This window comes from Ranitomeya variabilis, chromosome 2, assembly GCF_051348905.1.
Source record: "Ranitomeya variabilis isolate aRanVar5 chromosome 2, aRanVar5.hap1, whole genome shotgun sequence".
NCBI lineage: Eukaryota > Metazoa > Chordata > Amphibia > Anura > Dendrobatidae > Ranitomeya > Ranitomeya variabilis.
Genome location: NC_135233.1, coordinates 853,917,806 through 853,942,323, shown reverse-complemented (window position 1 = coordinate 853,942,323; position 24,518 = coordinate 853,917,806). Strand labels below are relative to the sequence as shown.

Here is a 24,518-nt window from a genome sequence, read left to right as displayed (position 1 = left end):
TCCTTCAGGAAATACCCATCTAGTTACATTTGAGATACTGAGCAACATTTTGTGGTGCGTGTTCTTTTTCTGGATGTATTGCTTTCTGCTTATGATTTGGCAATGTGCTACATAAGGAAAAAGTACCTGTCCCCCACTGAAAGCTCTGTAATAATGCCAACTTGGACTTAATGAAAATGATCTCATTAGATACCAAATCATTTGATAGCTGATATCTGCCCAACAGAGTGGCAAAATAAAATAAACATTTTTAATTTACTCTAAGGTTACTATTACATTTTGCGTCTAGTTCAACATGATAAAGTTGGCGAAAAGTTCTTTTTCACTGTAAAACATTTTATAACTAGATGGGTATTTCCTGAAGGAACTACAGATAGTGCTTTGGAATGGTGCCCAGGCTGCCCCTGCAAGAGTTTTACACTTAGATGCCCCTCAGGACCGATTTGGTGGGCGGGGCACCTCAGGTGCCGATTTGGTGGGCGGGGAACCTCAGGTGCCAATTTGGTGCGCAGGGAACCTCAGGTGCCAATTTGTTGGGCGGGGAACCTCAGGTGCCAATTTGGTGGGTGGGGAACCTCAGGTGCCACTTTAGAGGGCGGGGAACCTCAGGTGTGAATTTAGTGGGTGGGGTCACTCGGGGTCCGATTTTGGGGGCGGGGTCACTCGGGGTCCGATTTGAGGGGCGGGGTCACTCTGGGTCCGATTTGGTGGACAGGGTCACTCTGGGTCCGATTTGGTGGACGGTGTCACTCTGGGTCTGATTTGGTGGGCGGGGACCCTCGGGGTCTGATTTGGTGGGCGGGGACCCTCGGGGTCCGATTTGGGGGGCGGGGCCCCTCGGGGTCTGATTTGGGGGGCGGGGCCCCTTGGGGTCCGATTTGGGGAGCGGGGCCCCTCTGGGTCTGATTTGGGGGGCGGGGCCCCTCTGGGTCTGATTTGGGGGGCGGGGCCACTCGGGGTCCGATTTGGGGGGCAGGGCCACTCGGTGCACTTACTTTTCACACACGGGAACGGGGGTGCACTTACTTTTCACACACGGGACGAGAGGGTGTCATAGTCACTTTATTCTGATGTTTGACTTTGATAAATGATCATGTCCTAAAATGGACACCGTACATTTGCATAGCTGCCATGTTTGGAAGGTCAAGTAGGGGGTAATTGAAACTTCGCCATTATTTCCTATGGGAAATTTTTTTTTTTAAATGCAATTTTTAAAAAAACTACAAATCGGATCGACATGAAAAATACTTAGCACACCTCTCGTGGACGCTGGCTTCTAAATGACGCCTCACTGAAGTCTGTGCGTGCAGCGGTTCGGGACGCATTAATTGCAGAAAAAAGCCTAATAATAAGAAGAAGAATAAGAAGAAGTTAACTGTTATGACCTGGTGGTAAGGTCCACGCTGAGAAGACCTGGAGATTAGGTGCACACTGTAATGACCTGGTGGTTAGGTGCACAGCGAAGTGACCTGGTGGCTAGGTGCACACTGAGATGACCTGGTGGTTAGGTGCACACCGAGATGACCTGGTGGTCAAAACAAAACCAGAGACAAGCTCTGAGGAGGTGGTAACTTAACTGACCGCAATCCCTAATCCTGACACCAACACTAGAAGTAGCCGTGGAGCATTCCTAACTCTCCCTAGACGCCTCTTCACAGCCTAAGAGCTAACTACCCCTAAAGATGAACATAGAAAACTACCTTGCCTCAGAGAAATTCCCCAAAGGAAAGGTAGCCCCCCACATATATTGACTGTGAGTTAAGAGGGAAGTAACAAACGTAGGAATGAAAACAGATTTTAGCAAAGGAGGCCACAACTATACTAGATAGACAAAGAAAAGCAAAGGGAACTGTGCGGTCAGTACAAAAACTAAAAATCCACGCAGAGTATACAAAAAGACCTCCACACCGACTCACGGTGCAGGGGGGGCAACTCTGCACCCCAGAGCTTCCAGCTAGCAAACAAATATCATAGTGGCAAGCTGGACAAGAAAAATAGCAAACACAAAGGAATAACCTCAAATGCAAATGGACACAAAAATCATAAGCAAAAACTTAGCTTCTGCTGGAATGGACAGGCCATCTGAGAAATCCAAGAGAGATCTGAACCAGTCCTGAAACATTGACAGCTGGCATCAACTAACTAGCAAGGCCCAGTTAAATAGAAGACCAGCAGAAACAATGAGTGCTTCCAGCTGAGAAAGCACCATCAAGGAACAGCCGTTCCACTCAAAGCCACCAGAGGGGGCCCAAGAGCAGAAATCACCAAGGTACCATTCATAGCCACAGGAGGGATTCCAAGAACGGAATTCACAACAGTTAACCACGTTCGGATTACAATATAGTGCTTTGTTCCAAAGCACTATAATAATTAGGTGACGGACTCGACTGTTATGTGTTGTGAATTCCGCTCTTGGGCTCGCTCCGGTGGTTGTAAGTGGCACTTTTGTGAATTCTGCTGTTGGGCTCCCTTCGGTGGTTTTAAGTGGAACGGCTGCTCCTTGGATTTAGCAGTCAGCAGCTGTTTCCACTGATCGTCTATTCTGGCTCGGCTATTTAGCCTGGCTCTATCCTTCAGCCATTGCCACTTGTCAATGGTTCCTGGTTGGATTCACATCTCTTCTTGGATTTCCCTGATATTCTGACCAGTTCAGCAAAGATAAGTCCTTGCTTTGTTCTTTTGCAGTCCACATTTTGTGGACTTTATCGTTCAGCACATTCTATGTTTTTTCTAGTCCAGCTTGTCAGTATGGATTTATTCAGTTAAGCTGGAAACTCTGGGAAACAGATTTACCCTCCACACCTTTAGTCAGGTGTGGAGATTTTTGTAAACTCTGTGGTGGATTTTTCTAGCTTTTTAATACTGACCGCACAGTATTCTGTTCTGTTCTATCTATCTAGCTAGACTGGCCTCCTTTGCTACATCTTGGTTTCATTCTGCGTATGTCATTTCCCTCTCCACTCACAGTCAATATTTGAGGGGGGCTGTTCTATCCTTTGGGGATTTTCTCTGAGGCAAGATAGCTTTCCTGTTTCTATCTTTAGGGGTAGTTAGTCCTCGGGCTGTGACGAGGTGTCTAGGGAGTGACAGGAACATCCCACGGCTACTTCTAGTGTTTATTTAAGCTCAGGAACTGCGGTCAGTACAGATACCACCTCCTCCAGAGCACGTCCCATGTCGCTCCTAAACCACCAGATCATAACAGTACAAGTGGCCCAAAATGAATTAAATGCATCTCAAAAGAATGAAAAAAAAGTTCTGAGCCATTTTTTTTGCAGTCTGTTTTGTCTTTTTTTCCTCTTAATCTCTGGGTGGTTCAGGATTTTGGTGCTGGCATGGATGTTCAGGGTTTGTTTTCTCGTATGGATCAACTGGCTGCAAGAGTTCAGAGTATCCAAGATTATGTTGTCCAGACTCTGGCTTTAGAGCCTAGAATTCCTACTCCTGATTTGTTTTTTGGGGACAGATCTAAGTTTTTGAACTTTAAAAATAACTGCAAATTGTTTTTTGCTTTGAAACCCCGTTCCTCTGGTGATCCCATTCAGCAGGTTAAAATTGTCATCTCTCTGCTGCGTGGTGACCCTCAGGACTGGGCATTCTCCCTTGAATCAGGGGATCCCCCCTTGCTTAATGTAGACGCATTTTTTCAAGCGCTCAGATTATTGTATGACGAACCTAATTCTGTGGATCATGCAGAAAAGACCTTGTTGGCCCTGTGTCAGGGTCAGGAAGCGGCAGAATTATACTGCCAGAAATTTAGAAAATGGTCTGTGCTCACTAAATGGAATGAGGAGGCTCCGGCAGCAATTTTCAGAAAGGGTCTTTCTGAAGCCCTTAAAGATGTGATGGTGGGGTTCCCCACGCCTGCTGGTTTGAGCGAATCTATGTCTCTAGCCATTCAGATTGATCGGCGCCTGCACGAGCGCAAAGTTGTGCACCATATGGCAGTATCCTCTGAGCAGAGTCCTGAGCCTATGCAATGTGATAGGATTTTGACTAGAGCAGAACGGCAGGGATTCAGACGCCAGAATAGGCTGTGTTTTTACTGTGGTGATTCTGCTCATGTTATTTCTGATTGCCCTAAGCATACTAAGAGGGTCGCTAGGTCTGTTACCATCAGTACTGTACAGCCTAAATTTCTCTTATCTGTGACCTTGATTTGCTCATTATCGTCCTTTTCTGTCATGAAATTTGTGGATTCAGGCGCGGCCCTGAACTTAATGGACTTGGAATTCGCCAGGCGCTGTGGTTTTTCCTTGCAGCCTTTGCAGAGCCCTATTCCTTTGAGGGGCATTGATGCTACGCCGTTGGCCAAGGATAAACCTCAGTATTGGACTCAGCTGACCATGTACATGGCTCCAGCACATCAGGAAGATTGCCGTTTTCTGGTGTTGCATAATTTGCATGATGTTGTTGTACTGGGTTTTCCATGGTTACAGGTACATAATCCGGTGCTGGATTGGAAATCTATGTCTGTGACTAGTTGGGGTTGTCAAGGGGTACATAGTGACGTTCCTTTGATGTCAATTTCCTCTTCCCCCTCTTCTGAAGTTCCTGAGTTTTTGTCGGATTTCCAGGATGTATTTGATGAGCCCAAGTACAGTTCCCTTCCTCCACATAGGGACTGTGATTGTGCTATTAACTTGATTCCTGGCTGTAAGTTCCCTAAGGGCCAACTTTTCAATCTGTCTGTGCCAGAGCATGCCGCCATGCGGAGTTATGTTAAGGAGTCTTTGGAGAAGGGGCATATTCTGCCGTCTTCGTCACCATTGGGAGCGGGATTCTTTTTTGTTGCCAAGAAGGATGGCTCCTTGAGACCCTGTATTGATTATCGCCTTCTTAATAAGATCACAGTCAAATTCCAATACCCTTTACCTTTGCTTTCTGATTTGTTTGCTCGGATTAAGGGGGCTAGTTGGTTTACTAAGATTGACCTTCGAGGGGCATATAATCTTGTTCGTATTAAACAGGGTGACGAATGGAAAACTGCATTTATTACGCCCGAAGGCCATTTTGAATACCTTGTGATGCCTTTCGGGCTTTCTAATGCTCCTTCTGTATTTCAGTCCTTCATGCATGATATTTTCCGCAATTATCTTGATAAATTCATGATTGTGTATTTGGATGATATTTTGATTTTTTCCGATGATTGGGAGTCTCATGTGAGGCAGGTCAGGATGGTATTCCAGATCCTTCGTGATAATGCTTTATTTGTGAAGGGGTCTAAGTGCCTATTTGGAGTTCAGAAGGTCTCTTTTTTGGGTTTTATTTTTTCTCCCTCGTCTATAGAAATGGATTCTGTTAAGGTCCAAGCCATTCATGACTGGATTCAACCCACATCTGTGAAGAGTCTTCAGAAATTTTTGGGCTTTGCTAAATTTTATCGCCGTTTCATTGCCACCTTTTCCAGTGTGGTTAAACCCCTGACCGATTTGACAAAGAAAGGCGCTGATGTGACGAATTGGTCCTCTGCAGCTGTTGAGGCCTTTCAGGAGATTAAACACCGATTTACTTCTGCCCCTGTGTTGCGTCAGCCGGATGTTTCTCTTCCTTTTCAGGTTGAGGTTGACGCTTCTGAGATTGGGGCAGGGGCCGTTTAGTCTGAGAGGAATTCTGATGGTTCTTTGATGAAACCGTGTGCCTTTTTTTTCCAGAAAATTTTCACCTGCGGAGCGCAATTATGACGTCGGCAATCGGGAGTTGTTGGCTATGAAGTGGGCATTTGAGGAGTGGCGACATTGGCTTGAGGGAGCCAAGCACCGCGTTGTGGTCTTGACGGATCATAAGAATCTGATTTACCTCGAGTCGGCCAAGCGGCTGAACCCTAGACAGGCTCGATGGTCCCTGTTTTTCTCCCGTTTTGATTTTGTGGTCTCGTATCTTCCGGGATCTAAGAATGTTAAGGCTGATACCCTCTCTAGGAGTTTTTTGCCTGATTCTCCTGGAGTCCTTGAGCCGGTTGGCATTCTTAAGGAAGGGGTGTGTCATGATCTCCATGGCCAGAGAACTAGCATAAGCCTCTATAGGAACAAGCTCTTGGACGATGTAACTATACTGACCATGAACTAAACCTACCGCATCATCTAGAAGTAGCCAGGTAGCATGTCCTACTTTTTATCCCTATATGCCCAGCGCCGGCCGGAGAACTAAATAATGCTAGCAGAGGGAAATATAAGACCTGACTCACCTCTAGAGAAATGCCCAAAAAAAAAAGGAGACAGAAGCCCCCCACATATATTGGCGGTGATATGAGATGAAACAACAAACGCAGCAGGAAAATAGTTTTAGCAAATTTGAGGTCCGCTTTCTAGATAGCAGAAGACAGAAAGCATACTTTCATGGTCAGTAGAAAACCCTAACAAAACACATCCAGAAATTACTTTAGGACTCTGGCATTAACTCATAATACCAGAGTGGCAATTCCTGATCAACAAGAGCTTTCCAGACACAGTAACGAAACTGCAGCTGTGAACTGGAACCAAAATACAAAAACAAAACATGGACGAATGTCCAACTTATCTAGTAGATGTCTGGGAGCAGGAACAAGCACAGAGAGGCTTCTGATAACATTGTTGACCGGCAAGCATCTAACAGAGAAGCCAGGTTATATAGCGACACCCAGATCTAATCAGAACAGGTGAACAGGGAAGATGATGTCACAAGTTCAATTCCACCAGTAGCCACCGGGGGAGCCCAGAATCCAAATTCACAACAGTACCCCCCCCTCAAGGAGGGGGCACCGAACCCTCACCAGAACCACCAGGGCGATCAGGATGGGCCCTATGAAAGGCACGAACCAGATCAGAGGCATGAACATCAGATGCAGTGACCCAAGAATTATCCTCCTGGCCATATCCCTTCCACTTGACCAGATACTGGAGTCTCCGTCTGGAAACACGGGAGTCTAGGATTTTTTCCACAACGTACTCCAACTCACCCTCAACCAACACCGGAGCAGGAGGCTCAACGGAAGGCACAACCGGTGCCTCATACCTGCGCAATAACGACCGATGAAAAACGTTATGAATAGAAAAGGATGCAGGGAGGTCCAAACGGAAGGAAACAGGGTTAAGAATCTCCAATATTTTATACGGACCGATGAACCGAGGCTTAAACTTAGGAGATGAGACCCTCATAGGGACAAAACGAGAAGACAACCACACCAAATCTCCAACACAAAGCCGAGGACCAACACGACGGTGACGGTTGGCAAAAAGCTGAGTCTTCTCCTGGGACAACTTTAAATTGTCCATCACCTGCCCCCAGATATGATGCAATCTCTCCACCACCGCATCCACTCCAGGACAATCCGAGGATTCCATCTGACCGGAGGAAAATCGAGGATGGAACCCCGAATTACAGAAAAACGGGGAAACCAAGGTGGCAGAGCTGGCCCGATTATTGAGGGCGAACTCCGCCAATGGCAAAAAAGCAACCCAATCATCCTGGTCAGCAGACACAAAACACCTCAGATATGTCTCCAGGGTCTGATTAGTCCGCTCGGTCTGGCCATTAGTCTGAGGGTGAAAAGCAGACGAAAAAGACAAATCTATGCCCATCCTAGCACAAAATGCCCGCCAAAATCTAGACACAAATTGGGTTCCTCTGTCAGAAACGATATTCTCAGGAATACCATGCAAACGAACAACATTTTGAAAAAACAGGGGCACCAACTCGGAAGAAGAAGGCAATTTGGGCAGGGGAACCAAATGAACCATCTTAGAAAAACGGTCACACACCACCCAGATGACAGACATCTTCTGAGAAACAGGCAGATCTGAAATAAAATCCATCGAGATGTGTGTCCAAGGCCTCTTAGGAATAGGCAAGGGCAACAATAATCCACTAGCCCGAGAACAACAAGGCTTGGCCCGAGCACAAACGTCACAAGACTGCACAAAGCCTCGCACATCTCGTGACAGGGAAGGCCACCAGAAGGATCTTGCCACCAAATCCCTGGTACCAAAAATTCCAGGATGACCTGCCAACGCAGAAGAATGCACCTCAGAGATGACTTTACTGGTCCAATCATCAGGAACAAACAGCCTATCAGGCGGACAACGATCCGGTCTATCCGCCTGAAACTCCTGCAAGGCCCGCCGCAGGTCTGGAGAAACGGCTGACAAGATAACTCCCTCCTTAAGAATACCTGTGGGGTCAGAGTTGCCAGGTGAATCAGGCTCAAAACTCCTAGAAAGGGCATCCGCCTTAACATTCTTAGAACCTGGTAGGTACGATACCACAAAATTAAACCGAGAAAAAAATAATGACCAGCGCGCCTGTCTAGGATTCAGGCGCCTGGCGGTCTCAAGATAAATCAAATTTTTGTGGTCAGTCAATACCACCACCTGATGTCTGGCCCCCTCGAGCCAATGGCGCCACTCCTCAAACGCCCACTTCATGGCCAAAAGCTCCCGATTCCCAACATCATAATTCCGCTCAGCGGGCGAAAATTTACGGGAAAAGAAGGCACAAGGCCTCATCACGGCGCAGTCAGAACTTTTCTGCGACAACACTGCCCCAGCTCCGATCTCAGAAGCGTCGACCTCAACCTGAAAAGGAAGAGTCACATCAGGCTGACGCAACATAGGGGCAGAAGAAAAACAGCGCTTAAGCTCCTGAAAGGCCTCCACAGCATCAGGGGACCAATTAGCAACATCAGCACCCTGTCTAGTCAAATCGGTCAATGGCTTAACGACATCCGAAAAACCAGAAATAAATCGACGATAAAAGTTGGCAAAGCCCAAAAATTTCTGAAGACTTTTAAGAGAAGAGGGCTGCGTCCAATCACAAATAGCTTGAACCTTGACAGGATCCATCTCAATGGAAGAGGGAGAAAAAATATATCCCAAAAAGGAAATTCTCTGAACCCCAAAAACGCACTTAGAACCCTTGACACACAGAGAATTAGACCGCAAAACCTGAAAAACCCTCTTAACTTGCCGGACATGAGAGTCCCAGTCATCCGAAAAAATCAGAATATCATCCAGATACACTATCATAAATTTATCCAAAAAATCGCGGAAAATATCATGCATAAAGGACTGGAAGACTGAAGGGGCATTAGAAAGACCAAAAGGCATCACCAAATACTCAAAGTGGCCCTCGGGCGTATTAAATGCGGTTTTCCACTCATCCCCCTGCCTGATCCGCACCAAATTATACGCCCCACGGAGATCAATCTTAGAGAACCACTTGGCCCCCTTTATGCGAGCAAACAAATCAGTCAGCAACGGCAATGGGTATTGATATTTAACCGTGATTTTATTCAAAAGCCGATAATCAATACATGGTCTCAAAGAGCCGTCTTTTTTTGACACAAAGAAAAAACCGGCTCCTAAGGGAGATGACGATGGACGAATATGTCCCTTTTCCAAGGACTCCTTTATATATTCTCGCATAGCAGTATGTTCAGGCACAGACAGATTAAATAAACGACCCTTTGGGTATTTACTACCCGGAATTAAATCTATAGCACAATCGCACTCACGGTGCGGAGGTAGTGAACCAAGCTTGGGTTCTTCAAAGACGTCACGATAGTCAGACAGGAACTCAGGGATTTCAGAGGGGATAGATGATGAAATGGACACCAAAGGTACATCCCCATGAGCCCCCTTACATCCCCAGCTCAACACAGACATAGCTCTCCAGTCAAGGACTGGGTTGTGAGACTGCAGCCATGGCAATCCCAGCACCAAATCCTCATGTAGATTATACAGCACTAGAAAACGAATAGTCTCCCGGTGATCCGGATTAATACACATAGTCACTTGTGTCCAGTATTGTGGTTTATTATTAGCCAATGGGGTGGAGTCAATCCCCTTCAGAGGAATAAGAGTTTCCAAAGGCTCTAAATCATACCCACAACGATTGGCAAAGGACCAATCCATAAGACTCAAAGCGGCGCCAGAGTCGATATAGGCGTCAGTAGTAATAGATGACAAAGAGCAAATCAGGGTCACAGACAAAATAAATTTAGACTGTAAAGTGCCAATGGAAACAGATTTATCAAGCTTTTTAGTACGTTTAGAGCATGCTGATATAACATGAGTAGAATCCCCACAATAGAAACACAACCCATTTTTCCGTCTAAAATTCTGCCGCTCGCTTCTGGACAGAATTCTATCACACTGCATGCTTTCTGGCGTCTTCTCAGTGGACACCGCCAGATGGTGCACTGGTTTGCGCTCCCGCAGACGCCTATCGATCTGAATGGCCATTGTCATGGACTCATTCAGACCCGCAGGCACAGGGAACCCCACCATAACATCCTTAATGGCATCAGAGAGACCCTCTCTGAAAGTAGCCGCCAAGGCACACTCATTCCACTGAGTAAGCACAGACCATTTACGGAATCTTTGGCAGTAAATTTCAGCTTCATCTTGCCCCTGCGATAGGGACATCAAAGTTTTTTCTGCCTGAAGTTCCAAATGAGGTTCCTCATACAGCAAGCCCAAGGCCAAAAAAAACGCATCCACATTGCGCAACGCAGGATCCCCTGGTGCCAATGCAAAAGCCCAGTCTTGAGGGTCGCCCCGGAGCAAGGAAATCACAATCCCAACCTGCTGTGCAGGGTCTCCAGCAGAACGAGATTTCAGGGACAAAAATAACTTGCAATTATTTCTAAAATTCTGAAACCCAGATCTATTCCCTGAGAAGAATTCCGGCAAAGGAATTCTCGGCTCAGATACCGGAGCATGAATAATAAAATCTTGCAAATTTTGTACTTTCGTGGTGAGATTATTCAAACCTGCAGTTACACTCTGAAGATCCATTATTAACAGGTGAACACAAAGCCATTCAAAGATTATAAGGAGAGAGAAAAAAAAGAAAGACTGCAGCATAGACAGACTGGCAAGTGATCCAATTAAGAGCACAGAAAAAAAAAAAAAAAAAAAAAAAAAAACTCTCAGCAGACTTCTTATTTCTCTCCTTTCTCAGCCAAGGATTTTAACCCTTTAGTGGGCCGGTCAAACTGTCATGATCTCCATGGCCAGAGAACTAGCATAAGCCTCTATAGGAACAAGCTCTTGGACGATGTAACTATACTGACCATGAACTAAACCTACCGCATCATCTAGAAGTAGCCAGGTAGCATGTCCTACTTTTTATCCCTATATGCCCAGCGCCGGCCGGAGAACTAAATAATGCTAGCAGAGGGAAATATAAGACCTGACTCACCTCTAGAGAAATGCCCAAAAAAAAAAGGAGACAGAAGCCCCCCACATATATTGGCGGTGATATGAGATGAAACAACAAACGCAGCAGGAAAATAGTTTTAGCAAATTTGAGGTCCGCTTTCTAGATAGCAGAAGACAGAAAGCATACTTTCATGGTCAGTAGAAAACCCTAACAAAACACATCCAGAAATTACTTTAGGACTCTGGCATTAACTCATAATACCAGAGTGGCAATTCCTGATCAACAAGAGCTTTCCAGACACAGTAACGAAACTGCAGCTGTGAACTGGAACCAAAATACAAAAACAAAACATGGACGAATGTCCAACTTATCTAGTAGATGTCTGGGAGCAGGAACAAGCACAGAGAGGCTTCTGATAACATTGTTGACCGGCAAGCATCTAACAGAGAAGCCAGGTTATATAGCGACACCCAGATCTAATCAGAACAGGTGAACAGGGAAGATGATGTCACAAGTTCAATTCCACCAGTAGCCACCGGGGGAGCCCAGAATCCAAATTCACAACAGGGGTGATTCTTTCGGCCATCTCCCCTGATTTACGGCGGGTGCTTCAGGAATTTCAGGCTGATAAACCTGACCGCTGTCCAGTGGGGAAGCTGTTTGTTCCTGATAGATAGACAAGTAAGGTAATTTCTGAGGTTCATTGTTTGGTGTTGGCTGGTCATCCTGGAATTTTTGGTACAAGAGATTTGGTTGCTAGGTCCTTTTGGTGGCCTTACTTGTCGCGGGATGTGCGTTCTTTTGTGCAGTCCTGTGGGACGTGTGCCCGGGCCAAGCCTTGCTGTTCCCATGCTAGTGGGTTGCTTTTGCCCTTGCCGGTCCCTGAGAGGCCCTGGACGCATATTTCCATGGATTTTATTTCGGATCTTCCTGTTTCCCAGAAGATGTCTGTTATCTGGGTGGTTTGTGACCGGTTCTCTAAAATGGTCCATTTGGTACCTTTGCCTAAATTGCCTTCCTCCTCTGATTTGGTTCCATTGTTTTTTCAGCATGTGATTCATTTGCATGGCATTCCGGAGAATATTGTGTCTGACAGAGGTTCCCAGTTTGTTTCTAGGTTTTGGCGGGCCTTTTGTGCTAGGATGGGCATTGATTTGTCTTTTTCTTCGGCGTTTCATCCTCAGACAAATGGCCAAACTGAGCGAACCAATCAGACCTTGGAAAGCTATTTGAGATGCTTTGTGTCTGCTGATCAGGATGATTGGGTGGCTTTCTTGCCGTTGGCCGAGTTTGCCCTTAATAATCGGGCTAGTTCGGCTACTTTGGTTTCGCCTTTCTTTTGTAATTTTGGTTTTCACCCTCGTTCTTCTTCGGGGCAGGTTGAGCCTTCTGATTGTCATGGTGTGGATTCTGTGATGGACAGGTTGCGGCAGATTTGGACTCATGTGCTAGACAATTTGACGTTGTCTCAGGAAAAGACTCAATGTTTTGCTAACCGCCGTCGGTGTGTTGGTCACCGGCTTCGGGTTGGGGATTTAGTCTGCTTATCTTCTCGTCATGTTCCTTTGAAGGTTTCTTCCCCTAAGTTCAAGCCTCGGTTTATTGGTCCTTGTAAGATTTTTGAGATTATCAATCCGGTATCTTTTCGTTTGGCCCTTCCAGCCTCTTTTGTCATCCATAATGTTTTCCATAGATCTTTGTTGCGGAGATATGTGGTGCCCGTTGTTCCCTCTGTTGATCCTCCTGCCCGGTGTTGGTTGAGGGGGAGTTGGAATATGTGGTTGAGAACATTTTGGATTCTCGTTTTTCGAGGCGGAGGCTTCAGTATCTTGTCAAGTGGAAGGGTTATGGCCAGGAGGATAATTCTTGGGTTGTTGCCTCCGATGTTCATGCCGCCGATTTGGTTCGTGCTTTTCACTTGGCTTGTCCTGATCGGCCTGGGGGCTCTGGTGAGGGTTCGGTGACCCCTCCTCAAGGGGGGGTACTGTTGTGAATTCCGCTCTTGGGCTCCCTCCGGTGGTTGTAAGTGGCACTTTTGTGAATTCTGCTCTTGGGCTCCCTCCGGTGGTTTTAAGTGGAACGGCTGCTCCTTGGATTTAGCAGTCAGCAGCTGCTTCCACTGATCGTCTATTCTGGCTCGGCTATTTAGCCTGGCTCTATCCTTCAGCCATTGCCACTTGTCAATGGTTCCTGGTTGGATTCACATCTCTTCTTGGATTTCCCTGATATTCTGACCAGTTCAGCAAAGATAAGTCCTTGCTTTGTTCTTTTGCAGTCCACATTTTGTGGACTTTATCGTTCAGCACATTCTATGTTTTTTCTAGTCCAGCTTGTCAGTATGGATTTATTCAGTTAAGCTGGAAGCTCTGGGAAACAGATTTACCCTCCACACCTTTAGTCAGGTGTGGAGATTTTTGTAAACTCTGTGGTGGATTTTTCTAGCTTTTTAATACTGACCGCACAGTATTCTGTTCTGTTCTATCTATCTAGCTAGACTGGCCTCCTTTGCTACATCTTGGTTTCATTCTGCGTATGTCATTTCCCTCTCCACTCACAGTCAATATTTGAGGGGGGCTGTTCTATCCTTTGGGGATTTTCTCTGAGGCAAGATAGCTTTCCTGTTTCTATCTTTAGGGGTAGTTAGTCCTCCGGCTGTGACGAGGTGTCTTGGGAGTGACAGGAACATCCCACGGCTACTTCTAGTGTTGTGTTAAGCTCAGGAACTGCGGTCAGTACAGATACCACTTCCTCCAGAGCACGTCCCATGTCGCTCCTAAACCACCAGATCATAACAGTTATGATGTTGATGAATGTGAGACTAATAATATCTGCTCACATGATGCATCCTGCACTAACACAATAGGAAATTACACCTGTACTTGTTATGTTGGATTCTCAGGAAAGTCGTCATTTTCCGGGTATTGAATTCTAATAATTATAAACAGATAAAGCCATGGTTCTATTATAAATCTGACATAATAAACTGCAGGTCAGTCTAGTTGACATGTCATACATGATCTCTTATTTGTTTCCAGTCATTAACCCCTTCCCGACCCATGACGCCACGTAGGCGAAAGTCGGTGCCAATCCGACCTGTGATGCCTATGTGGCGTCATGGAGTGATCGCGTCCCTGCAGATTGGGTGAAAGGGTTAACTCCAATTTCACCCGATCTGCAGGGACAGGGGGAGTGGTACTTCAGCCCAGGGGGGGTGGCTTCACCCCCCCCGTGGCTACGATCGCTCTGATTGGCTGTTGAAAGTGAGACAGCCAATCAGAGCGATTTGTAATATTTCACTATGAAAACTGGTGAAATATTACAATCCAGCCATGGCCGATGCTGTAATATAGGGTTGAGCGAAACGGGTCGTCCATTTTCAGAAGTCGCCGACTTTTGGCAAAGTCGGGTTTCATGAAAACCGACCCCTGTGTGGGGTCGGCCATGAGGTCGGCGATCTTCTGAATCTGGTATCGGAATTCCGATGCCGAGTTCCGATATGTTTGCGATATCGGAAATCGGTATCGGAATCCACATTTAAGTGTAAAATAAAGAATTAAAATAAAAAATATTGATATACTCACCTCTCCGACGCAGCCTGGACCTTACCGCTGGTAACCGGAAGCCTTCTTTGCTTAAAATGAGCGCATTCAGGGCCTTAGATGACGTCACGGCTTGTGATTGGTCGCGGCCGCCCATGTGACCGCCACGCGACCAATCACAAGCCGTGACGTCATCTAAGGCCCTGAATGCGCTCACTCTGAAGAAGGAAGGCTGCCGGAAAGAAGCAGGGCACGTCCGAGGGTGAGTATATACCTAATAGGAATATACTCACCCTCGGCTTCTTTCCGGCAGCCTTCCTTCCTAAGAATGAGCGCGTTCAGGGCCTTAGATGACGTCACGGCTTGTGATTGGTCGCGGCCGCCTATGTGACCGCCACGCGACCAGTCACAAGCCGTGACGTAATTCTCAGGTCCTAAATTCCTAGAATTAGGAATTTAGGACCTGAGAATTACGTCACGGCTTGTGATTGGTCGCGTGGCGGTCACATGGGCGGCCGCGACCAATCACAAGCCGTGACGTCATCTAAGGCCCTGAACGCACTCATTTTAAACAAAGAAGGCTGCCGGTTACCAGCGGTAAGGTCCAGGCTGCGTCGGAGAGGTGAGTATATCAATATTTTTTATTTTAATTCTTTATTTTACACATTAATATGGATCCCAGGGCCTGAAGGAGAGTTTCCTCTCCTTCAGACCCTGGGAACCATAGTATCCCATTGCACTGCATTGGGTTTCGTGTTTCGGCCGACCCTGACCCCAACTTTTTTATAGGATCGGCTGATTTCACTCGACCCGACTTTTGAGAAAGTCGGGTTTCGTAAAACCCGACCCGATCCTATAAAAATAAAAGTCGCTCAACCCTACTGTAATATCATCGGCCATGGCTGGAAACCCTGATCTGTCCCCCCCACCGCCACCGATCGCCTCCCCAGTCCTCCATCCTGTGCTCCGCTCCCCTGCGTCGTCCTGTCCGCTCCCCCCTTTTCCTGTCTGCTCCCCCCATGCTCCGATCCCACCCCCCATGCTCCGATCCCCCCCTCATACTTATCGAGCCTCCCGGTGTCCGTCCGTCTTCTCCACGGGTGCCGCCATCTTTCAAATTGGCGGGCGCATGCGTAGTGCGCCCGCCGAATCTGCCGGCCGGCAGATTCGTTCCAGCTACATTTTGATCACTGTGATAAAACCTATCACAGTGATCAAAATAAAAAAAATAGTAAATGACCCCCCCCTTTATCACCCCCATAGGTAGGGACAATAATAAAATAAAGAAAATATTTTTTTTTTCCACTAGGGTTAGAACTAGGGTTAGAACTAGGGGTAGGGGTAGGGTTAGGGTTAGGGGTAGGGTTAGAACTAGGGTTAGCGTTAGAATTAGGCTATGTGCACACGGTGCGGATTTGGCTACGGATCCGCAGCGGATTGGCCGCTGCGGATTTGTAGCAGTGTTCCATCAGGTTTACAGTACCATGTAAACCTACGGAAAACCAAATCCGCTGTGCCCATGGTGTGGAAAATACCGCACGGAACTGCTGCATTGTATTTTCCGGAGCATATCAATTCTTTGTGCGGATTTTGCAGCGTTTTACACCTGTTCCTCAATAGGAATCCGCAGGTGAAATCCGCATAAAAAACACTGGAAATCCGCATTTTTGAAAAATCCGCAGGTAAAAGGCACTGCGTTTTACGTGCCTTTTACCTGCGGATTTTTCAAGAATGGTGCGGAAAAATCTCACACGAATCCGCAACGTGGGCACATAGCCTTAGGGTTGGAATTAGAGTTAGGGTTGGAATTAGGGCTAGGGTTGGAAATAGGGTTAAGAATAGGCTTGTGGTTAGGGTTATGGTAAGGGTTAGGGGTGTGTTGGGGTTAAAGTTGGGGTTAGGGTTGGGGTTAGGGTTGGGATTAGGGTTAGGGTTGGGATTAGGGTTAGGGTTGTGGTTAGGGGTGTGTTGGGGTTAGGGTTGTGATTAGGGTTATGGCTGGAGTAGGGATTATTGTTAGGGGTGTGATGGGGTTAGTGTTGGAGTTAGAATTGAGGGGTTTCCACTGTTTAGGCACATCAGGGGTCTCCAAACGCAGCATGGCGCCACCATTGATTCCAGCCAATCTTGCGTTCAAAAAGTCAAATGGTGCTCCCTCCCTTCCGAGCCCTGACGTGCGCCCCAAACAATGGTTTACCCCCACATACTCAGGACAAACTGGGCAACAATTATTGGGGTCCAATTTCTCCTGCTACCCTTGCGAAAATAAAAAATTGCTTGCTAAAACATAATTTTAGAGGAATGAAAAATTATTTTTTATTTTCACGGCTCTGAATTATAAACTTCTGTGAAGCACTTGGGGGTTCAAAGTGCTCACCACACATCTGGATAAGTTCCTTGGGGGGTCTAGTTTCCAAAATGGGGTCACTTGTGGGGGGTTTCTACTGTTTAGGCACATCAGGGGCTCTGCAAATGGAATGTGACGCCCGCAGACCACTCCATCAAAGTCTGCATTTCAAAACGTCACTACTTCCCTTCCGAGCCCCGACTTGTGCCCAAACAGTGGTTTACCCCCACATATGGGGTATCAGTGTGCTCAGGAGAAACTGGACAACAACTGTTGGGGTCAAATTTCTCCTGTTACCCTTGGGAAATGTAAAAAATTCTGGGCTAAAGAAATATTTTTGAGGAAAGAAAACACATTTATTATTTTCATGGCTCTGCGTTATAAACTTCTGTGAAGCACTTGGGGGTTCAAAGTGCTCACCACACATCTAGATTAGATCCTTGCTAGGTCTAGTTTCCAAAATGGGGTCACTTGTGGGGGAGCTTTAATGTTTAGGCACACAGGGGCTCTCCAAACGCGACATGGTGTCCGCTAATGATTGGAGCTACAGTCATGGCCAAAAGTATTCACACCCCTGCAATTCTGTCAGATAATACTCAGTTTCTTCCCGAAAATGATTGCAAACACAAATTCTTTGTTATTATTATCATCATTTAATTAGTCTTAAATGAAAAAACACAAAAATAATTGTTCTAAAGCCAAATTGGATATAATTCCACACCAAACATAAAAAACGGGGTGGACAAAAGTATTGGCACTGTTTGAAAAATCATGTGGTGCTTACCTGTGGCACCTAACAGGTGTTGACAATAACTAAATCACACTTGCAGCCAGTTGACATGGATTAAAGTTGACTCAACCTCTGTCCTGTGTCCTTGTGTGTACCACATTGAGCATGGAGAAAAGAAAGTAGACCAAAGAACTGTCTGAAGACTTGAGAAACCAAATTGTGAGGAAGCATGAGCAATCTCAAGGCTACAAGTCCATCTACAAAGACGTATGGCGTGCCTTCCCTTCCGAGCCCTGCCGTGCGCCCAAACAGTGGTTTACCCCCAAATATGGGGAATCATCGTACTCAGGACAAACTGGACAACAGCATTTGGGGTCTAATTTCTCCTGTTACCCTTGAGAAAAAAAATTCCGGGCTAAAAATCATTTTTGAGGAAAGAAAAATTATTTTTTATTTTCACGGCTCTGCATTATAAACTTCTGTGAAGCACCTTGGGGTTTAAAGTGCTCACTATGCTTCTAGATAAGTTCCTTGGGGGGTCTAGTTTCCAAAATGGTCGTCACTTGTGGGGGAGCTCCAATGTTTAGGCACACGGGGGCTCTGCAAACGCAACATGGTGTCCGCTAAAGATTGGAGCCAATTTTTTATTCAAAAAGTCAAATGGCGTTCCTTCCCATCTGAGCTCTGCCGTGCGCCCAAACAGTGGTTTACCCCCACATGTGAGGTATCAGCGTACTCAGGACAAATTGTACAACAACCTTCGTGGTCCAGTTTCTCCTTTTACCCTTGGAAAAATAAAAAAATTGTTGCTAAAATATAATTTTTGTGATTAAAAAGTTAAATGTTCATTTTTTCCTTCCATGTTGCTTCTGCTGTAAAACACCCGAAGGGTTAATAAACTACTTGAATGTGGTTTTGAGCACCTTGAGGGGTGCAGTTTTTAGAATGGTGTCACGTTTGGGTATTTTTTCTCATATAGACCCCTCAAAGTGAGGTGGTCCCTTAAAAAAATGGTTTTGTAAATTTTGTTGTAAAAATTAGAAATCATTGGTCAATCTTTAACCCTTATGACTTCCTAGCAAAAAAAAAATTTGTTTACAAAATTGTGCTGATGTAAAGTAGACATGTGGGAAATGTTATTTATTAACTATTTTGTGTCACATAACTCTCTGGTTTAACGGAATAAAAATTCAAAATTTGAAAATTGCAAAATTTTCAAAATTTTCACCAAATTTCCGATTTTTTCAGAAATAAACGCAAAAATTATCAGCCTAAATTTACCACTAACATGAAGCCCAATATGTCATGAAAAAACAATTTCAGAATCGCTTGGATTTGTTGAAGCATTCCTGAGTTATTACCTCATAAAGGGACACTGGTCAGAATTGCAAAAAATGGCCAGGTCATTAAGGTCAAAATAGGCTGGGTCATGAAGGGGTTAATTAATTCTTGTTTTTAATTTGCACAATAATAACTTGTTGATGTTTCAGGAATAATATTTCACTTTCACATTTACCTCTGATGTTACAGATGTAGCATACTTTAGCTTAACACATACTGCATTAAATGGGTTGTTCCCTTTCAGTTCGATAGCAGACGGCAATAGAAGAAAACAAACCGAGCTGAACTCTCCTTCCCTGTGTCCACCAGTGAGTTCCCACCTCTGCTCCCAGTGTCATTGGCTGAAGCAATGAAGTCATGGCTACAGAGCATTTCGGCAGTGTCACAGTGTCTTTGAAGTCGGATGTACCCTTCCAGGCTTTTGAGGCGCACTGTGCATGACTGGATGTTCAGAAGATGGCTTCCTGTTATTCGAACTTATGCCTCCGACGCCGGGCTGTGGATGAGCTGGTGATGATGTCCACAAGGATATGATAACATGTAAAGAGGCCTGACTAGTCTGGGGCAACTAACCCCTTATCTACTAGTCAAAGACCTCATTTGGATAGTGAACGGGGACATTGTAATTGCTTTTTCTAAGCATTAATATAACTAAATTACGCTATACAGGACTGGTTATTTAGGGAGCTTAACCATACGGAGATGAATGCTGCTGGGTTGGGGGCATGGGGAGCCTGACAGGTTTCCTTTAACATAACAAAGGCTAATAAACATGTCATGTTTGGTGTCAAGTTACAGTTTTTTGTATTAAAATAACTTGCTGCATCGTGGTATGTGCTACATCTGTATATCCTCAGTAAACTGCGATTCATTGTATATTCCTCAGGTAATGGGACCCACTGTGATGATATTGATGAATGTGAGACCAGTAATATCTGCTCACCTAATGCCACCTGCGCTAACACAATAGGGAATTACAGTTGTACTTGTAAGGATGGATTCTCAGGTAAGAAAATAAATAATTACATTAAATTAATACTTTGATATGAAAGTAGCATTGTCACTATCAGTGGCACTGATATCAGTGAGAGCTTGCAGTAGATTAACCTTTATTCTTCAGACGGAGTGCTCACTATACAGCAGCGTGTAAGTGTGAACCTAGCCTAACTGTAAATACAGTAAATATCCTCAATTAATTGTAAAACCTTTTACATTGATCAGGCAATGGGACCGACTGTGAGGATATTGATGAATGTCTGACTAGTAATGTCTGCTCACCTAATGCAACCTGCACTAACACAATAGGAAATTGCAGCTGTACTTATAATGATGGATTCTCAGTTGAACTCCGATTTGCTGTCGATTCCTTCTTACACCTTTCTTTAATGGGTTGTTCACTAGGGTTGAGCGACTTTTACTTTTTCAGGATCGTTTCAGATTTTGTGAAACCCGACATTGTCAAAAGTCGGGTCGGGTGAAATCGGCCGATTATTGCGAAAAGTCGGGGATCCGACCAAAATACGAAACCCAATGCAAGTCAATGGAGAATCAAAGTCGGCAGTGAGTGGAGGACAGGAAAACACCAACAGAGCCCATTTTAATGCCAAAAACATCAATTATTGTTTCTTAAGCTTGTCAATCTTAATTTATAATAATAGTTAGCCATAGAAAATTTGGGGGTCATTTGACAACAGTTGTGGGGGGAGTTGGGCTGGCTCAAGTTTTTCGTGGGCCCAGGAAACGGAGCAGGGAGAGGTAAGTATTTCAACTTTGCAAGTGCTGTGATCCTGAGCAAGCAGGGGGGGCACACTCATTCGCATTGCCACTGGCACAGGGCCCCTCAAAGTACGGCGTTGTGATTGACGGCGGGGGCGCCTCCCACCGGCAGAGACACTTTTGCGTACTATGAGGGGCCCTGTGCCAGTGACGTCGCCAACGAGTATGCCCCCCCACCTGTTGAAGGAACCTGCACTTTCATCTGCACTTTCCTCTTTGTCCCCGTGTAAGGTGGTATAGTATGTGGGAAGGGGAACCAGACTTTCTGCAGGGTCAGATACTGGCTATGTAGAGTACAAGGGGAATGTAGTGGTCTGGGTCAATGTACCGGCAGACTCATCTAGCAGTGGCTGGGCAATGGGCAGGATGAGGAGGAAACACAGATATAGGCCCAAAGAATAAAGTAGGCTAAATGCAGTTCAAAATTGGTAACAGGAGTAAACAGGCCGCACTGCTTTGTTCAGTGGAGGAGAACAGCAAGGAGCGGCAGACACTGTTAGTAGGCCCAACCAAACCAGTAGCCAAATGCAGTTTTAAAATTCCTATAGGCTGAAAGCCTGAAGATTGAAGCTCAGGAGAAAAACACAGGAGAATACCAAGGAGCGGCAGACACCTTTAGTAGGCCCAACCAAACTAGTAGGCCAAATGCACTTTAATATGTGATATCGGCTGCAAATTGAGGCTCTGCTTTGTGCAGTGAAGGACAGCTGTATTGAGTGGCGCAGACAGACACAGGTAGTAGGCTTAAATTAAAAAAGTTGGCTCAATGCAGTTTAAAATTGGTTACAGGGGTACACAGGCAGCATTGTTTTGTTAGGCAGAGGACGATTGCTAGGAGTAAAAATAAAGGGAGAAGCCAGCACTGCTTATGGTCAGAACGCAATACAAATGGTGCACATGCACCTACTGAATTCTAACTGTAGTTCAAATATGAGACATTTAGCAAATAATTGATCAATTCTTTGAGCTACCCCGCCACTTCACGGCAATCTCATAATGGGGCAGTCCTACTCTACGGATTTTATTAACATTGTGCCATTACGGCCTCCTAGATGTATAAAGAGTATAAAAAGAAAGACACTAGGATTGCTAGGAGTGGCGCAGGCAGACTTACTAGGCCTAAAATAAAAAAAGTAGGCTCAATGCAGTTCAAAATGGGTAACGGGTACACAGGCAGCATTGTTTTGGTCAGCGGAGGACGATTAGTAGGAGTGGCGCAGACAGACTTACTAGGCCTAAAATAAAAAAGTTGGCTCAATGCAGTTTAAAATGGGTAACAGGGGTACACAGGCAGCACTGGTTTGGTCAGCGGAGGATGATTGCTAGGAGTGGCGCAGAAAGACTTACTAGGCCTAAAATAAAAAAGTTGGCTCAATGCAGTTCAAAATGGGTAGCAGGTACACAGGCAGCATTGTTTTGGTCAGCGGAGGACGATTAGTAGGAGTGGCGCAGACAGACTTACTAGGCCTAAAATAAAAAAGTTATCTCAATGCAGTTTAAAATGGGTGACAGGGGTACACAGGCAGCAATGGTTTGGTCAGCGGAGGACGATTGCTAGGAGTGGCGCAGACAGACTTACTAGGCCTAAAATAAAAAAGTTGGCTCAATGCAGTTCTAAACTGGTAACAGGAGTAAACTGGTGGCACTGCTTTGTTCGGTGGAGGACAACTGGAATAAGTGGCTGACACAGTACGTTGGCCTAAATAGTAAAGCGGGCTAAATGTCTGCAAAAAAAATGTTCATAAATAAACAGGTGGCAAAGCAACGTACAGGGGTGGGTTCCTCTGCTGAGTACCAGATAGTGGTAGTTTGCGCACAGTATTCACAGGTCAAAATGGAGGGCATGGTCCCTGTATATATTTACTATCATCTCTCAATTTGTATTGGCAGTGCCATTGAAGGATTTACCAGCACCGACTAAACAGCGGTGGAGCACTGTTTGAGCTGGGGGGGGAACACTCTCTCGTGGACGGCGGTACTGGCCCAGGGCCCCTCATATTACGACGGTGTGTCTGACGTTGGGTGTGCACCCCCACTGCCAGAGACACTTAATTGTACTATGAGGGACCCTGTGCCAGTGCCGTCGGCCAAAAGTGGGCACACCCACCTGTCCAGGCAAACGGCACTCGCACGGGTGCTTGCGCCAAGTGGTTACCACAGGCCCGTGTGTTATGGTTTCCAATGGCAAGGAAACATCAGAAGCATGGAATAAACGGACAAGCTCTCGGGTGATGGAAACTAGAGCTGACCGCGATGCTAAACCTACACACCACACTAGAAGTAGCCAGGGGGCATTCCTGCGTTGTCTCTAGATGCCGCGCGCCAGCCGGAGAACTAACTACCCCTGGTAGAAGAAAACACAGTCCTGGCTTGCCTCCAGAGAATGTCCCCACAGGAGATAGCAGCCCCCCACATATAATAACGGTGAGAGCAGATGAAAAGACACACGTAGTATGAAAGCAGATTTAGCACAGAGAGGCCCGCTAACTAAATAGCAGAAAGATACAACAGAGGACTTCGCGGTCAGCTGCAAAACCCTTCAAAACACCATCCTGAAATTACCTTAACTCATGTGACAACTCATGCCACTAGAGTGGTAATTTCAGCCCAACAAGAGCTTCCAGCTGCAGAGATTCACATAAGTGCAAACTGGACAAAACATACAAAAATAGACTTAAGGACTAAAGAGTCCAACTTAGCTGAGCAGAAAACTGGGAGCAGGAACATGCAACAGAATCACTCTGGATACATTGATGGCCAGCATTAGAATGACTGAGGAGCAAGGTTAAATAGGATACTCCCACATCCTGATAGGAACAGGTGAACTGAGAAGACAAAGCTTGCAGGACACCAGTACCACAAGAGACCACCGGGGGAGCCCACGAACCGAATCACAACAGTACCCCCCCCTTAAGGAGGGGGCACCGAACCCTCACAAGAACCACCAGGGCGATCAGGATGAGCCCTATGAAAGGCACGGACCAAATCAGAAGCATGAACATCAGAAGCTGTAACCCAAGAATTATCCTCTTGACCGTAGCCCTTCCATTTCACCAGATATTGAAGTCTCCGTCTGGAAACACGGGAGTCCAAGATTTTCTCCACCACGTACTCCAATTCACCCTCAACCAGCACAGGAGCAGGAGGCTCAACAGAAGGCACAAGTGGTACCTCATACCTCCGCAATAATGACCGATGGAAGACATTATGGATAGCAAAGGATGCTGGGAGGTCCAAACGAAAAGACACAGGGTTAAGAATTTCCAAAATCTTATAAGGACCGATGAACCGAGGCTTAAACTTAGGAGAAGAGACCCTCATAGGGACAAAACGGGAGGACAACCACACCAAGTCCCCAACACGAAGACGAGGACCAACACGACGATGGCAATTAGCAAAACGTTGAGTCTTCTCCTGGGACAACTCCAAATTGTCCACCACCTGCCCCCAAATACGATGCAACCTATCCACCATGGTATCCACTCCAGGACAATCCGAAGACTCCACCTGACCAGATGAAAAACGAGGATGGAACCCTGAATTGCAAAAGAAAGGGGAGACCAAAGTGGCAGAACTGGCCCGATTATTAAGGGCAAACTCAGCCAACGGCAAAAAGGAGACCCAGTCATCCTGATCAGCAGAC

The 24,518-nt window shown here is 45.9% G+C and overlaps 1 protein-coding gene across 1 annotated transcript in view; it reads left to right on the top strand.

Annotated features, from left to right (window-relative positions):
* The window catches only part of LOC143803981 (uncharacterized), a 521,136-nt gene that overhangs the window by 376,996 nt on the left and 119,622 nt on the right, over positions 1 to 24,518 (top strand). The window contains exon 104 of the mRNA XM_077281733.1: positions 19,986 to 20,105. Coding sequence (XP_077137848.1) covers positions 19,986 to 20,105 — 120 coding nt within the window. The remainder of the gene's footprint in view (positions 1 to 19,985; positions 20,106 to 24,518) is intronic.